At 39.8% G+C, this 17322-nt stretch overlaps 1 protein-coding gene across 2 annotated transcripts in view; it reads left to right on the plus strand.

Annotated features, from left to right (window-relative positions):
- The window catches only part of Csmd1 (CUB and Sushi multiple domains 1), a 1398492-nt gene that overhangs the window by 418721 nt on the left and 962449 nt on the right, over nt 1-17322 (plus strand). For both annotated transcript variants that reach the window (XM_057752269.1, XM_057752268.1), the window contains exon 3: nt 8695-8807. In XM_057752269.1, coding sequence (XP_057608252.1) covers nt 8695-8807 — 113 coding nt within the window. The remainder of the gene's footprint in view (nt 1-8694; nt 8808-17322) is intronic.

Below are 17322 nucleotides of genomic sequence, written 5' to 3' on the forward strand. Positions count from 1 at the left end.
CTCATTCCACCTAGAGAATGACAGAGAACTCCGTCAGAACTTCCTCCTGCACACCCATTGGAGAGTTCAGAAGGTGTGGGCCACATTACTGAGTGGTATCTGACTCCCAAGCAGTGTTGGCTTTCTGAACTGTTAAAAGAATTTCTTTAAATCTAATCTTAGGCTGTTTAATTTTGATTTCCAAGTTTTTATGATTGTCTCCTTTCCAGTATATGTGTGTGTTGTGTATTGCACTGTAATTCTCCCTGCAGTAGGTTTGTCACTGAAAAAGTTCCAGTTTCTACTTTTGTACAAGTCAGATTCATAATTGAGAAGGGAATTTAAACTTTGAGAATCAATCTTATCAGATACTACAGTGAAACAAATTTTCCCAGAGTTATCTGGCATCTTTGACCCATTTTACCATCTCTGTAAAGTTATTTTGGCCTAAATACTCAGAAGTGGCTGCCTGCTCCCTTGGCTTGCCCATAGGGAAATCAGTGCTTTACCTCAGTTCCCACACCACAGTGTGTGTCAGATTAGTATTAAAGAGCTCCTCTCAGGAGGAAATCCAGTGGGCCCATTGAGTTACTCTGAAGTAGCACGGGGTTTATCTGAAATCTTAACATAGAAAAGGGGCCTATCTGGATTCAAACAGCTTGAAAAGAGATCTTGATATGAAAACCCAACTAATGGATTCTTCACTGGGAAGACAATTTGGGGGTTCTTATCACTCAAGTAGAGGGCCCAGTGAGGCATGGATATAAGTGCAAGAAGCAGGCTTAGGGTATGAGGAACACTGGGTCATTTTAATGTAATTTACAAAAGGCTCCGTTGCCATAACAAAGCCACTTGAACAGGATGTTATTTCATGCTTGGGGGCAAAATCTGTTTAGATCTTTTCTTCTAATAGCATACCACAGACACTGTAATTGTGAAATAACTTTCTCGAAATAGCTCGGTGCAGGGATGGAGAGAAAAGATCAGTGAAATTAATTCTTGGCAAATTTGTCTCAAATGCAATTTGAGGAATTTTATTTTATTTTTCCAGGGGCACATTTATTAGATAGTGGTACTTAGCAGAGAGTGTATTCCCTTAGGAGGTCATTTTTGCTTTGTACAAACTTTAAGATTTGCCTAGTGTAGTAAATCACCCCAATCAGATGAAAGTTATTACAGGGTCTGGAGGAAGTGATCCTGGTGTGTCTGGGACAGGGAGATGGGCGCAGAGGCTTCACATTTGTCTAAGGGGAGGGGCTTTTAAGTGGTAAAGCTCTCAGGGAGGAGGGAGTGAGCTGGGGTGGACTGCAATGCTCTAACCGATATTTTTAAGATTAATGGGTCTAAACAGGAAATATTACTTAAGGAAATGTCTCTTCCATTTCACTGTCTACAGCTTAGGAAACCATACCCCAAATATAAAGGAAAAAGCATGGGCCATCTGATGGGCAAAACCTTTCAGGACAGTGTATGATAGGAACTTGTTATTGCGATCACCGATTTTCATAGGATGGCTTCGCTTTCTTATGGTCCAAAGATTCCTTTGGTAGATGGCATGTCTCTTTCAGGATAGCGGGCTCTGGGTTCATCTCGTATTGTCTCTGCATTCACGACTTGTCTGTATTTCCATAAAGGTCAGGTGACCACAGAGACCCAGAGCAAAACCAAAGGTGCAGGAAGGTTTGGTTCAGATAAAAGGAGCAACTATTGTGACAGAGATGTGGTCCCAGGTTGCAGACATCCTGTGATCTCAGCACGTTGCTGTGAGCAAGTGATTATAACCCCTTCTGCTCTCTTCAAAATGTGGAATTCAACTTAGGGCTGCCACCAGTCTCCCTCCTCTTTCAGGTCAAGGCTTCTCTCTATACCATCTGTCTTCTTCAGCAGTGTGTATCAGCTCCTTCTCTGATTAAATGAGCCTAATTCTATTGAAATGTGTGATGTCATGCAGAATGTGCAGATTCTACAAGCGGGCCTCTCTTCCTTGCCAGGAAGTATTGGCAAAAGACAAAGGCCACCTAGTTTCTGATTACTCAAAGTGAAGGCAGACATTCCATCACACTATGGCAACATGATTTACAGTTGTACACAGATATGCACTCCTACGTGAACACAGATGCCCGAACACATATACATGAAAAGGCAAAAGCAAACTTATAAAGAGCAAATTCCGATTATCAATAAATTAAAGATTGGGACATGATTGCCTATGTCGTTGCTATTTTTCTCCCTTGACATGTAGAGAGAAATCCGGATCCTCTAGGCTCAGCTCTCTCTTCAGAAATGAATATTGAAAGCCATTTCTAGTGGATACTACCAGACCAGTGTTGGTGCTCATGAAATAGTTACATTATTGTCTAGAATGGGCTTTGGTTCCCAGGAAGTCCTGGAAAAGGGTATGGATGTCTACACTGTAAACAAAACACACTGGCTCTCTTTGTACATAGCCGATGCCCTTCTGCTTGTATTGTGTGCAGTTCCCAGTTAAGTGACTGGGGTCCTCGTAACACAGAGGCTTTTCTTAGGCTTTTGTTAATCTGAGACTTTGCACAATGCTTCTCCCAAGACTCCTGGGCTGTTGATAATTACAGCGTGGAACTGTTAAGAAGTCAGGATCCGTGTTATATAAAGGAAAGAGCAGACCACTGTGTCACTTTGAAGTCACACTAGATAAAGACAGGTGTGGGAGGGAGAGCAGGAGAAACAGAGAACAGAGGGTCCCGATGGCCTCATTTGATGCATCTGACATGTAAACAAGCCATGGGGCCACAACGTCCTAACACCAATAGTCATAGATGCCTCAGAACCAAGCAGCTGCTAAAGATGTCTCTACTTATGGACTGGTTGCTTAAGCCTCAAGGGTTTCAGAAGATTTTTGAAAATATAAAATTGAAGAATGCATAATGTTTTTTAACTCAGTTCACACCGAGGGAGCTTCAGCATTTAGTAAGTGATTGGTCAATATCTTCAATGATGAATGATTATTGAAACTAAAGACATGGTGAAACACATGCTCATATGAAGTATGTAGGTAAAAGGCTCAAAAATAAAAATATTAATGACACATGAATGGTTGTCGTTCGGAAACATCTCATCTGGAGAAGTTTCCAGGGAGCATGCAGTTGGGCCTGCTTATGGGCGTGTTTGAAAAGATGAAGTTCTAAGAATCTGCACCAGCTCTCGGTTTCCAAATGCATTACTGTCTTGTGAGAAATATATGTATCCCATGGACGCATTCTCGCAGTGTAGCAATGTCGTGATGAGATTCTAGTTTCAGGGAAGTTCGTTTGTTGGCCCACCTCTTTCTTGAAGCTGGTATCAGAATCTTCACTTTGGCATATGGCCTGACATGTGATGAAACTAAATATTGAATATTAATGTCAGTTTGGCTGCATTTGGCTTACAGATATTTACCTTAAAGCAATTACATTCACTGGAAGAAGATTTGATTTAGTGATATTTCCTAATTTACTTAAAATATGCACTTGACATTTCAACGAAGTCTTAGTTTTAAATATAATTGACATTTCAAAATCACAAATACTGATTATACAATATATACATTGTATAATTCAGGAGTGATCTTCTGTCTTGTAGACTAATTGCTCCCTCGTTATTTGATCGCATGTAAATATCGCCAGCGCTGGTTTTCTCCTTGCTCTGAATTTTTCCTTGAATTTGTTGTTTCAATCCAGCATCAACAGGTCTGCCCTTCCAGATTCCCACACAGGTGCACCTTGTGTGTCCCGGATGGTAGTGCAGTGCAAATCATTTGAGGTCAATTTCTACTGCTATTCATCTCAGTAATTCCTTGAGAAATGGAAGAATAAACTTGTTCGATTCTGAAATTCATACTTCTACACAGTGAACATGTACCTGGAATAGAGAGACGTCACCCACATCATTCCAGCTTTAGTTTCCAATCACTCATGTTGACAGGCATAAGCTATCAGTCACCCAGATTGCTGCGTGCGAGAGGGGAATTGGTTTCTCCCAAGTGGAAATATAAATGAGATCCTACAGGACAATAGGATCCTTCTCGAAAAGGCAGAGTGAACGGCATGTTTGAATTGACAACAGCTATACTTTTTTTTCCTAAGAATGAAATCGATTTTTTTGTCACTGTCCCCAGAGATCCTCTTACCTGGCCATTCTATCTCTGCCAGAAGTTCAACCGGTCAGAAGCCTGATGCTTTCACAGTGTTGACAGGGTGGTTTTCGGTAGAGGGAGCTGTGGCATGGAGTGTTGTGTTGAGTGAAGAACCTTTCTTCCCAGCTCTTCTCTATGACCAGCAAGTCATAGTGATGAGCTGCAGCATCTATTGCAAATCATGCTGGCAGGAGTCAGGATGTGGGCAAGGGGATGAGCATGTAGCAGGGGTCGTATTGCAGTCCCCCCACAGATGTTCCCAATGCCACTCTTGTTGTCTAAGATCTTCACTCTCTGTATCTGCCAGTGCTCACATGTAGGTAAACTGGGCTTTGATAAAGAAAAATGAGGCAGGGAAAGTGGGCCAACTTTGTGTTTTGTCTTGTTTATTCCATTATTATGACAGTTTAATTACAATGAGAAATAATGCGGCCCAATAATGAGCAGGCGAAAATGCTTGATAGACAGAATAGTTCTAGGGGACGCAATGAATGAAATATGTATTGAAAAGTTGAAGATGATTGATTTCTAAATAAAGCATTCTCAGTGTTTTGTTTCATTTATCATTTGGAAGTTAATGAATACATTTTTCTTATTAATTATACGTTGTGTGTTTCTACTAAGTGATTATTTCATACTTTATTAATATTTCTTTAAAAGTCTTTTTAAAACTTTTCCAACATGTTTTTAATGAGCCATGCAATATTTAGAAGATGATAGTTTCGTAGAGTTAACAGGGATTCAGTATAACCTCAGTAACTCTCTTCCCTATTTGTAACACCTTACAAAGTTACAGTGAACTGGCATGGCCAACATATTAATGGGGAAGATAACATTTGTATCACTTGAGGGGCTTTTGGGTGAAGGGCAAGAAGAACAATAGTTATGTTTCATACATTGGTTATTTATTTTATATATTCATTTAACTTTAGCTAATTATTAGTGTGTGCGTGTGTGCATGTGCATGTGTGTGTGTGTGTGTAATGCTATGTACGTTCGGGTGTCCACGGAGGCTGAAATAGAGCATGAATCCCCTGGAACTGGAAACACAGGCAGTGACTGTGAGCCGAGTGGGTGCTGGGAGCTGAACTCAGGACGTTTACAAGAATAGTATGCCATGCTCTTCACAGCTGAGACATCGCTCCAGCTTCTTGTTTATTTTTAAGAAACTGACCAACTGTTTTCCAAAGTGACCGCACCAGTTCACGCTCTGACTGGAAACACGTGAGTTTTCTCTGCCTTTTATCTAGTCTTTATCTAGTCTTTGCATCAGTTTTTTTTTTCTTCTTCAGCCCTTCTAATAGCTGTGTGGTTATGTTTTCCTGTTTTAAAAACCCATTTTTCTAGTGACTCAAGGTTGCCTAGTAACTTTTCATGGACTTCCTGTCTTCTAGGCAATGTTATCTGTGATGCCTAATCTTACCCATCAACCTGCACAAACCCAGGACAAGCGATTGCCACCTTCCCATTGAATTGTGGTCACGTCTTTGGGGCGTTCTTGATTGCCAGTTGATATAGGCAGGTGTAACCCACTGTAGGAAGCATCACTCTTGGGGAGGTGAGCCTGGGCTGTTTAGCAAAGGTAGCTGAAAGTGAGCTTGGAAGCTGGTAAGCCATGTTCCTCCATAGTCTCTGCCTCAGTTCGTGTCTTCCGGTTCCTGCTTCAGCACTTGGCCTGTCTTCCCTTTATGGTAGACTGTGACCTCTAAGCTACAGACACCCTTCCTTCCCTGAATTGTTTTTGGTGTTGGTTTTATCACAGCAACAGAAAGCAAACTAGGACATTATTCTCCATGTATTTTCCAATTTCCTAATTGCTTTGCTTGCTTTTCATTGTTGAGTCTATTATGCATTCTAGATAATTTAGCTTGTCCTGATAATTAACTCACAAATATGTCCTCTCAGGCTACAGAATGTCTTTGAATCCTCTTAATAGTGTCTTTCACAGCAAAAAGTTTCTCAAGTTTTTTTTGAAATCTAATTTATTACCTTTCCCTCTGCTGGGTGATAAATGTGCTGTAAAACCTAGGGGTTCTTCCCGTAGCATGGGCCTTAAAGACTTGCCCTGTTTTAAATAAGAGTTGTCTAATTTTCTATTTTAGTTCTCTTCTTGTGGATCCTGGTAGTAGAGAAGTGTTATCTGGACCCACTTGTTGAATTTTGCATGGACTGATTTTGAACCTTTGAAAAGTAGAAGTCAGAGGTTTTTTTTTTGTTTGTTTTTGTTTTTCAAGACAGGGTTTCTCTGTGGTTTTGGAGCCTGTCCTGGAACTAGCTCTTGTAGACCAGGCTGGTCTCGAACTCACAGAGATCCGCCTGCCTCTGCCTCCCAAGTGCTGGGATTAAAGGCGTGCGCCACCACCGCCCGGCTGAAGTCAGAGGTATTATTTATGGTGATCTGTGTCATGTTTCCTGGTTTGGTCTGCTGGTCATGAGTTAGCCCTTTTCCATGGACCTGTGCCAGAGAACATTTGCTTACTTAGCTGTAAAACAAGCCCTGAGAGGCCAGTGGCCCACGTAGTGGGCTTCCCTTGTTTCTTAACCACATTTCATTTGGATTGATTCTGTTTCTGTTTACCAAAGCATTGCTGGGACTGGGCCATTGGTTTTTGTGCTCTTATCATAAAAATAGGTTAGCTTTTTATCAAAGGCCTTTTCTGCATCTTTTGGAATGATTATGTGATTTTTTTTGTCTTTAGGATCATTTATGTGATTTTATTATGTTTATTGATTTACATATGTTAAACAATCTGTGCATCTCCATGATAAAGCCAACTTGATCATGGAAAATGATCTTTTAGACATACACCCATATTCAGTGTTCAAGTATTTGTTGAGGATTTCACATTTTTCTAGACTGGTGATATTGGCCTATAGTTTTAAACTTTACCTGGATTTTGTATTATTGTAATGCTAGAACGAGATTGTAAGTTTTTCTTTTGAGCAGCCCTAATAAAAATCTTAAGAAGACTTGACTTTTGCAGTGTTCACGTGTGTGTGTGTGTGTGTGTGTGTGTGTGTGTGTGTGTGTACTCATATTTGGGTACACCTGTTCTACATGTACATAGAAGCTAAAGGTTAAGGTTGGGTACCTTTCCCAATCATCCACCACCTTACCATTTGAGACTGGGTCTTTCCCTAAACCTGGAGCTTATGGATGTAGTCCAACTTGCTGGCCAATGAGCTACAGGGAAGACCCTTTCCCAGCCCTGATATTGGAGTTACAGTGTACGTAATTGCTCTTATTCGGTACTAGGATCTGAACTGAGGTCTTCATGCTTACACAGCAAGAACTTTACAGACTGAATCATCTCTTAGCTTGAGAGGTGATTGTTTTTTCATGAAACCAAATAAAGCTTTTAAGTCAACACTAAATAAGGATAAAAAAAAAGTATGTGTAATCCATGTCATAATAATTCTCATTTGAATATAAACTCATTTTCCGACTTGCTAGTTCTGCCATCCTATTTATCAATTATCATGCTGTTATCGGTGCCAGTAGATCATCTTGAGTCTATCCAGACCGTTGACCAGCTGTAATGAGGTACTTATACTGCAGGCCACTAGGATCCCTCCTGCAGAGGAAACATATTTGCTCTGACTTCTGCACCAATGCCTAGTGTGCAGACTGCTTTCCTACAGCAAGGATCTACAAAGATACCCCTTTAATTATTAAATTTAATGAAATATAGCCTGTTCTAGTTTCGCTTTTCCCTTTGACCTTTGGGGAAAAAATCTATTGTCTTTCAAAGTACTACACATATGTAGTTTACACCTTAGTGGTCACTAGTTTACTCTTCTTGAGTTCTGACCATTGCCACTAAAACTTTTAAAAATACTCAAATGTAGTAATGGCTGGAAAATGTTTCTTACAAACCAAAAGATTTATAATAAAATATAAATGCTAGGATCAATGATGTGACATCTCAGGAAGGTAACTGAGTTTCATTGTGTGCAATGACAAGCAAGCCATTTCTCCTCTAAAGAAGCTGCTATTACTTTGGAATAAATGTAGGACCAAACAGATGCTGTATTAGAGGAGTCCCATGCCATCAAATGAGTAGGAAATGGGACTGGACACAGAAGCATGTGCAGGGTCTCCTGTCTTACATGGTGTACATGGGTTTAATTGTATACTTCTATGTAGTCCTTATACTTTCTGCTGAAGACAATGGCGATTGATTCTTCCAAAAAGAATTTTCTTAAAGGCCATTTAGATAAAAATTTGGGGCTTACTAGTATTTAATTGACATTAAAATCAAACGTGTGTATGATGGTTCTTTAAATTTTGATGACCTCACTTAGATTAAGGCAGCATACTTAAGAATTATCGAGGCTGGGCATAGTATCATACAGGTAATCCCAGCTGTCAGAAACCTGAGAGAGAAGAAAGACCACTTCTTCCTGGCTAGCCTGAGGCTCATACTAAAGACTCTCTTAAAGAAATAAAATATTATCAATGAATGTCAGTAAACTAGCTTCTCCTACCAATGTGGGAGAGATGTTAATACATTTATGTTTAAACTGCAGGTTTTTCTGACCATTCTTCTCTCTCCTAAATCCAGGCTGTCAGGATTCCAGCTGCCCTCCTCCATTGTGAGTACCGGGTCTCTCCTCACGCTCTGGTTCACCACGGACTTTGCAGTGAGCGCGCAGGGTTTCAAGGCCATGTATGAAGGTAGGAGATTGCTGTGCTTGGCATCTTATAACCTCAGGTGCTGCTGGGGGATCATGGTGTGGATGCAAAGTGGATGCATGGTGGAAGTACTGGGCTGTTCTTTAATATGTTGATGGAATGATATGCTACTGTCTTCTGTAACTGTCAAGGAACCAAGCCCAAGAACATGCTTGAGTTTTCCTTTAATGGTCTGAATGTATGAATCAGATTGTTTCGTTGACTGCAATGGTAACATCCGAGGGGTTCACATACAGAATGGTATGTTGTAAAGTATTTGTTTTTAATCCAAAAGAGTTCTATTAAAACTTTCGCTTGGCCACACAGCTGCTAAGCAGGGCTTAAGTATTGTGGTCTTGTGAAATGAGGGATTTTTGTCAAAACCGAAAATTTTAATTGAGAAGTTCATTTGGCCTCGCTCTCCTTTGCACTCTCACAAAGCAGTGGAGTTTCAGATTTGTGCTCGGAGATGTTGTGATGTTGTTATTATTCTTAAGGTGACTTGGTGTAACCGTAACAGAATGAGAGTGGACTTTGAGAGAGGAACTGATTTTCTCTGAGTCAGATAGAGGTAATTGAACTGGTTACTTGCAAGTACAAAATCTAAGAGGTTTGATATAGTTTGGCACAGAGATTTTTCTTTCTCTTTCATGTGTAACACAAGGGTTATCATTTGTAACATGAGTAAACTCTGGTGCCTAGGAGTCAAGAAAAGTACACTGTGGTTGGAGCCATTGATCACTGTCCCTCTATAACACATGTGCTTTGTTTTAAAGGAGTCTCTGGTTTGCTTTGATACTGCGTATCTGTGGCATGCATGTTCTTTGTGCAAAGTTCAAGCCTATACTTGGTTTGTGCAACTGAACTTGGTTGCTATGCAGTTGTCGGGTGATGAGTTCCGGTAGAATTGTTCCCTGGGGAGTTGTGCAAAGCGTGATCAATCCTTTCATTTTTATTGATCCATGCAATGATGCTGAAGATACTAGCCTGCTCCGGCTGAAGGCTTTTCTGACTTCATCTCTCTCCTACATCTAGGCTGTTGGAATTCCAGCTACCTTGCTCCACTGTGAGGACCGGGTCACTTGTTTATGAGCTCACTGTTCTTTCATATAAACCAGCGTCAGTTGCTAGAAGGGTTGGGCACTGTTGAGTGTGTGACTGTCAAGAAGTAATACAGTTTTGGACAGTTGGAGGATGATTTATGTTTGGTCAATGGTTTGATTAACTTTAAAATTTAGTTACACCTGCCTTCTTCCTTAGAGCCCAGAATCACATGTCTTTTGCTTATCATAGAGCAAAAAGAATCACCACAGCAGTGAGTGTTTGCTGCCCCTGGGGCACGCTCCTTCCTACATTTCTAGATGATTTCTGTTCAGAGAGCAGAACATGGTTCCAAACTCCAGGAACCCTGGAAATTCTCCTTTCTGTCCTGACAAAGTCCACCTGTGTGTTCTGTGTTTTACTCAGCTACTGGTAACTGATATAGAAATCTTGATACTTGAGTGATTGGCAGCTGCCTCCGTTCACCAAACCTTCCTGATCTGCTATGGGACTGTCATGTTGGATGATACTATAATTTCTAAAACATCGATGAATTGTCTCTATTAGAAATAATTTCATGTTTGTTTAAGGCTCATACAGAAATATAACTGGAAAAGTTATATTTTAGTTTAGCTGTGTGCTCTGTTAAATATGCTTTCCTAAAAGCATATGTGAAGGTGTTTTTGTAAGTTAGACTTTCAATGGTTAACCATTTATCAGAAATTTCCAATAAACATAAGACTATTTTTGAAGGAAAATTTTGGTGAAAATATACATCTCTTGTCAAGAAAACCAATTTTAAACAATATTTAATATAACAATATAACAATTACTTCTTGCTGTTGTACATCAAAGGCTATGGCAAAAATGCAAGTGTGTTAGCTTTCTATAGAAAATGAAGAGTCCAGATGGGGGAAGCTACCTGGAGGAGAGCCAAGTTCTCATTGACAATTCCCCTACCTCATTGATAGCTCAAGTTCCCAGGGATGGGAGGCAACTCTCACCCATCGAGGCAAGGTTTGAGGAGTGCACAGAACAGAAAAAAGATAACTGCAGGAGAGGAAGCAGGGCCAATGTTGTGGTCAGGAGGACATCTATAACAGCTTTCAGTGTGGTCTATATATTTTTAAAAAATAATTTAGATTTTCTTCTACTCATGTAATTTCTGTTTTGAGGAGACAAGACATGTGGTTATTCTATGAAGGAAACAATCTAATTAATGTTAACATAAAAAGTAAAAAACAAAATAATGTTAATATATTGTCCAGACCCTTTAATGGAAATTGAATTTTCTCCTGTGGTCCTTAAAGCAGCACTGCTTTCATAATCTAGAAATTCTATAGGATTTAACATATTGCTACTTAAAGTTTTAATTCACATTCACTGGCTTGGACAGGCAAAATTGTCCAAACTTCAGCCATCTTTCAAAATATGATAACCTTGGCAATGGTCTTCATGTGGGCAGGGAACTCATGATTGTTGGCAGTAGTTTTCAATAAGCATTGTTTGTGCAAATTATTATTCATACATGGGGATATTAAGCTACATAATGAATGTGGAAACAATAAGTTAAAGTATTACAATTAATGCATTATCTCATTGAATTTAACTTTGTAATCCCAATTAAAATATTTGTAAATATCTTCCCAATGCTGTCTACATGGAGTATTTGAATTTCTTCAAAGGCATGCTTTAGGGTTTTGTTAGCAAATGAGTTTATAAACTGCTGTATAAGAAATTCGGGGATTTTAACTGGTAAATACAGAATAAATTGAGCCAATGACTGAAAATACTCATCTTATCATGTATCATTTGCTCCATCCATGGACCAAACAATTTATATAATTCTATATAATAAATCCTAATGAGATACATGACCACATGTGGCTTACAGTGAGTTCTAAGGAATTCTATCATATTTGCTTTTTGCTTTAAATGATTCCGTGGATTAAAGCAGATATTTTCTACAAGCTATAATGTATGTCTTTTGGATATAAAAAGCATACATGTTATATTTGTTTATAAGTATCTATGCATATATTATATATGATATATATCATATAGATAATGATTAGATGGTAGATAGGGACAGGTGGATTTGGGTAGATGAATATGTAGATAATGGATAGTTAGACAAATAGGTAAATGAAATGGATAAGTAAAAATGAAGGCTAAAAATAGAAAGATGCTGGGTAGGAAGGTTGGTAATAGTTGAGAGAAAGAAGCATCATAGATAGAAGGATTAGTATACAGATGATAGCTATATCTAGTTTATAGGTAAATTATTATTTTACAAGTATATATTAAAACAGTTTATAGATAGATGATTGGTAAATATATACATGATAGACATATAGATATATGGTCAGCAGATAAGAAGATGATCACTGCAAGACAGATATATCCCAGACAACAGACAGATAAATATATGGCAAATAGATAACAGATGGAGGGATATGGTGCATAGAGAGATCAATATTCAAGTAGCTAATTATAGATATTGAGATAGATATAGGATAGACAGGCAGATTTCTGTACCAATGTCTGTACAATGTGCTTTCTAATCACCAGCACAAGAATTCTGTAAGTAAAATGAAGTTCCTTGTTGCTATCACTTATAGTTGATGAAGCCGTAACTAAAATATTTTCATGTGTCAGAATCCTATTGTGCTGCTCAGTCACAACAGAATTAAGAACAGGTCTGTCTGTCTCCAGAGGTTAGCCAGACTGGAAAGATGTTGAAACAAGAGAAATGAGTTGACTCAGTGATAGATTGACCACGACCAGGAATATGTACTGTGTGTTTTAAATAGCTGGGGATGTGGGTTTTGAACATTTCCATCACCTAAATTACAGTGTAGAGGAATGAGTATGTTAAATATCATTTGATTCATTGATTATGATACAATTTATTCAAGAAACAAAATGGCTCTTCCCTCACATGCCCCTCAGCAGGTGTTAGATAGCACAGTCTGAACAGAACTTAAATAACATATCAATTCTAAATTAATTTTAACAACTGGTTTATTTTCCTTTCCCCTAAAGCCTGAAAATGTATTGGTAAGCATGGCAGTTGAGGATTTAGATCTTATCTTCTCTATGGTTTAGGTAACTGTTACTCACGGTTTGTATACAACCACTGAAATGCATTATAGGGAAAACATGCTTATAGCCTACAATATAGACATAAGACATCTGTGCAGAACAGCTGGCTTATTTCAGGTCACCAAATTAACCCCTTATCCACTGGAAAAGGACTCACACACTCTTGGTCACTTATTACATAGTTATCTCTCTGTGCAAAGCTGTGGCATTTTCATGTAGCTTTCAACTCAGTCAGAGAAAGGTGCATCTTACCAAGACATTGCCCTGTGATTTCTACGATCAATAGGCAACCAGTTCAGGGGGCATGTTGGGTTTTTTTTGTACTATGATTTGCCTGCTGACCCTGCATGCCTTTCCTTCTGTTGAATAGAAATCCTCAAGAGGGAATTTCTTGCATGTATATCCTCCATCCTGGATTCATAAAGAGTAGCTAGCTTTTAATCCCAGCACTTGGGAGGCAGAGGCAGACGGATCTCTGTGAGTTCGAGACCAGCCTGGTCTACAAGACCTAGTTCCAGGACAGGCTCCAAAACCACAGAGAAACCCTGTCTCGAAAAACCAAAAAAAAAAAAGAGTAGCTAGCTATCTGGCCAACCTAACAAGCTCCACATTCCTCCTTCATTGTGAACCCTAGTATTTGTGGTTGTCTGCATGCAAGGATTACCCAACCCAGTCCAAGCTATGCATCTGAACAAGAAAGAATCATCACAAGAACTGGGGAAGGCTCTGTATGAGGATTATGAACGTATGGAGGCAACAGAATCTCTCTATAGCCTGCTCACCTATTAGCCAGGTTCAGATCATGACAGAAGCTCCCAGCCTCTTCCTCTTATGCTGGGAGGAGGGAATCAAACCAGTTTCTTCTTGGTGATAGCTCTTATCACTTTTCTGTAGTGGCTTGAGCTGGTCCTTCTCCAGCTTTGCTCACTTCAATGCAGACACTTCTGTTCCTTTGACAAAGATGTTCAACACCAAGTACGTTGGTACCACACGTCCAAGGTTCTGCAGCAGCATTTTTCAACTATGGCATGATCTCAGCTAAAGCCCTCAGCCCCTCAGACAGGTGCTAATCAACAGACCTCAGGGTAAATATTCTAGGGCCACAAGAAAATATTTCATAACAAATGATGACCTTAACTGTTGTGCTATTGTTCCTAACAACTGAATGATGCTTGGATTCAGGTAAAGTCATGTTTCTTTCTGAATGTTCAGCTTTAAGGCAATTGGGGAATGGGGAAGAGGAACAAAAGAGAAAGTCGCCCAAGAAGAGGGGATCCTGATTACCCAGGCTCCTGGTTACCTGTGGCTCCTGGTTACCTGAGGCTCCTACGTTACCTATTGAAAGGAGGATGGGTGAAATCAGTTTGTGCAATCCCATGCTTTCAGAAAGTCACACCAGATCCATGTAGACCCCAGCACTAGAGCCTGAGCCCTGGGCCTGCACCTGCCACTGGTGGGGTCGTCCCTGAACTGGTGATCTCCAGGCACCTAGGCCATGACTCTGATCTTTCTGGAACTGATCCAGACCCCAGCTATTCAACCTTCTTAGCTTAGGAGTCCTAAAACCTCTCTGGCTGCTACCAGCCATGAATTTGTGCTTGATTTTGTGAGTGTTCAAGCTTCTTTGTGGAAATAAAAGATATGTCTTAGACTTTAAGAAGCTCTAAAAAGTTCCATATGTAGTGAAATACCAGAATGTCCATTGATTGATGCAGGCTCTGTGAACCTGCGACAATTCGTCTGATTATTGTCATTTATTTTGTACCTCCTTATTTCTGTGGTTATGATTCCTACTTCAGTTCAAGAAAGCATGCCTAAGACTGCAGTTTATTTCATGCATGACACGGTGAGAAAAGGATAGTATCATTACCATCAGCGTAGCTACAATGGCCCATGTGGACTGTAATTTATTATTGTGGACTTTGGCATTGGACGTTTGTCATATTCATTTACCTGGTAAGGGGGAATAAATTCTGCATTATAAAAACTACTCTCTGTTTCAGTAGAAGTAGTCCATCATCACACACACGTGCATACTTATTTGTGTTGATGTATCCGTATCTACACATGTACACATATATGTCTTCTCATGTGGATGGACACACACATGCACATGTGTGCACACTGCAAACAAGAATGTTCATAATCGCACAGACACATATACACATACACTTCTACTCACATGTGCTCATGCATCAGTTCACACATGCACACTTACTCACAAATGCACATGCTCACATTGTACATATACACATTTTCTCATTCTTGAGTGTGCATACATGCACTCACACAACACACACATACATGGACTCTCACACACATTATTTCCATTGTTGCAGCTGCACACACTTCCCCCCCCCTGCAGCTTTAAAGAAGCTCCTTAAAGTTCTAGATTTAAAGAGAACTAATTGTTTTGTCTTCTGAGTGCAAATCTACCTGGGGTCTGTGAGATCACAACATCAGAGGAGCTTGGTAAGAATTTTGATGACTTGCTTACAGAAGCATGTAAGGTACACCTGCGTGTATTTGCACTTATAGCCTGTTCCTGGGTACTTTCATGGGTATTCTGCAGTACACACGGTTGTTTGAGTATTCAGGAAACTCAACAGAGTGACTACATTGTGAATTTCAACCATCGTTGAGTGATGAGTGAGAACCTGAGCTTGGTTTGCCCTGTGTAAATGCACGGCTCTCCTCCCCACCACCACCACTAATTAAGACAAGTATTGACAGTGTTAGGAAATGAAAGCTGTGAAACCAGAGGTTCCTGAAGATGATGTGAGCATTAATATTCTTTGTAGACCTCTAGCTCTTAACTGGAAATTGAATGAAAAGTGGGGCTAGGTAATTAAAGGTCCTTTGATACAGTCTTATTTTAATGATTGGGTTAATCAGTTCCCAAACCAGTGTTGTATTTGATTTCTTTTTCATTTAAGGGAAAACAGTGTGTACTTACTAAAGCTGTGTTCACAGATAGCAGGAACCTGTGTCAAAGAAACAAGGAAAAACCAAGGGGATTTGGAAGAAAATTCATCTTCAAAGTGATCACTCGGCAGCAAATAAGCATGGGTGTACATGCTTCTTCCAGCCTCAATTTGTTACTAATTCTTTCATGTCCTAGCATGTTTGCATCTTGACTATAACTCAGACTTGCTCCCTTGTAAACACTCATCTCCCTGCTTTTGCCTTTTGTTGTTTCTGTTGATGTTCCTCCAACCACTTGTTTTTATCCCCGGCAAATGGGTCCAAGCTTTTTTACGGACACATGAACAACATCTGACAATATGTAATCACAGGTAGTATTTGAAAATTAAAAGTGGCCATCATTTAAAATGTATTTTCTGTGCCTCAGAGAGAGGGTGACTCCCTGTCCCCATCATTTTTATCTTGTTTTAAGTTCTTCATCCTTAATGAGATCCTGTGTGCAATTAGATGACCTTATGCATCCAAACCCCAGCATGCTCTGGCTGTTTGGACACTAGAGATGAAAAGTGTTAATTTTCGTTATTTAAATGTGTGCGTGTGGGTGTGGCTGCGGAATTCGGAGCTGGATTTTATCTCATTTCACATCCATGATAAGTGTGGCCACCGAACGTGTTGCTCAGCCCTCTTACTGCCTCGGTTTCCTTCTTTGTAAAGGGAGTGCACAAACCATGCCGCGGGTCACTATCTGGCTTAGCTGTTTCTGTCACTTCTACAGAGGAAGCCTAGAAGATCTTCATTCAATGTAGCATGGCCACTTCTAAAGTGAAACCAGTGTGGTATTCTTTAACGCTGCTGTTTTTGTACTCAGATTTTCTTGTTGTCTCTGTCTTGGGACCCTGCTCTATCTCCTCGCTCTATGCTTGTGTTTGCTTTACATGGCTTGAAAGGTCACAAAGACATTTCCAAGAATATCCAAAGGACACACATGCCTTCCGTGTTCAGCGTCATGGTCCGTCTCCTAATCAATCAGTATCTTGTACATCTTGGCTAGGTTTCCTCTTGCTGTTTCTATTGACTTGCCCATTTCTGTCTTCTAAAAATTACAGGAATGTAAGATAGAAGTATCTGAGAGGAGGAGAAGGACCGTCCACACTTGATTACAGCTGGAGATGGTTAGTTGAGGGGATAGGAGACCAAGCAGGAGATTGGCATGAGTGGGAATCAGGTGAGGAGAGGGTGTTCTGGAAAAAGAACAAGTCAGCCATGCTGAAAATAAGTACTGGATATTGGATCAAGATGAAACTCTTGAGCCTCACAGATCAATCAGACCCACAGTACTTTTAATGATTATTTGAAGTCTCTCCTCTTTAGCAGGTTTTTGGTTAAACATGTTCATATTATATTAAATATAATGAAGCTGATAACCATAGTTAGACATGGGCATTTT

Source organism: Chionomys nivalis, chromosome 20 (genome assembly GCF_950005125.1).
Source record: "Chionomys nivalis chromosome 20, mChiNiv1.1, whole genome shotgun sequence".
NCBI classification, from domain to species: Eukaryota; Metazoa; Chordata; class Mammalia; order Rodentia; family Cricetidae; genus Chionomys; species Chionomys nivalis.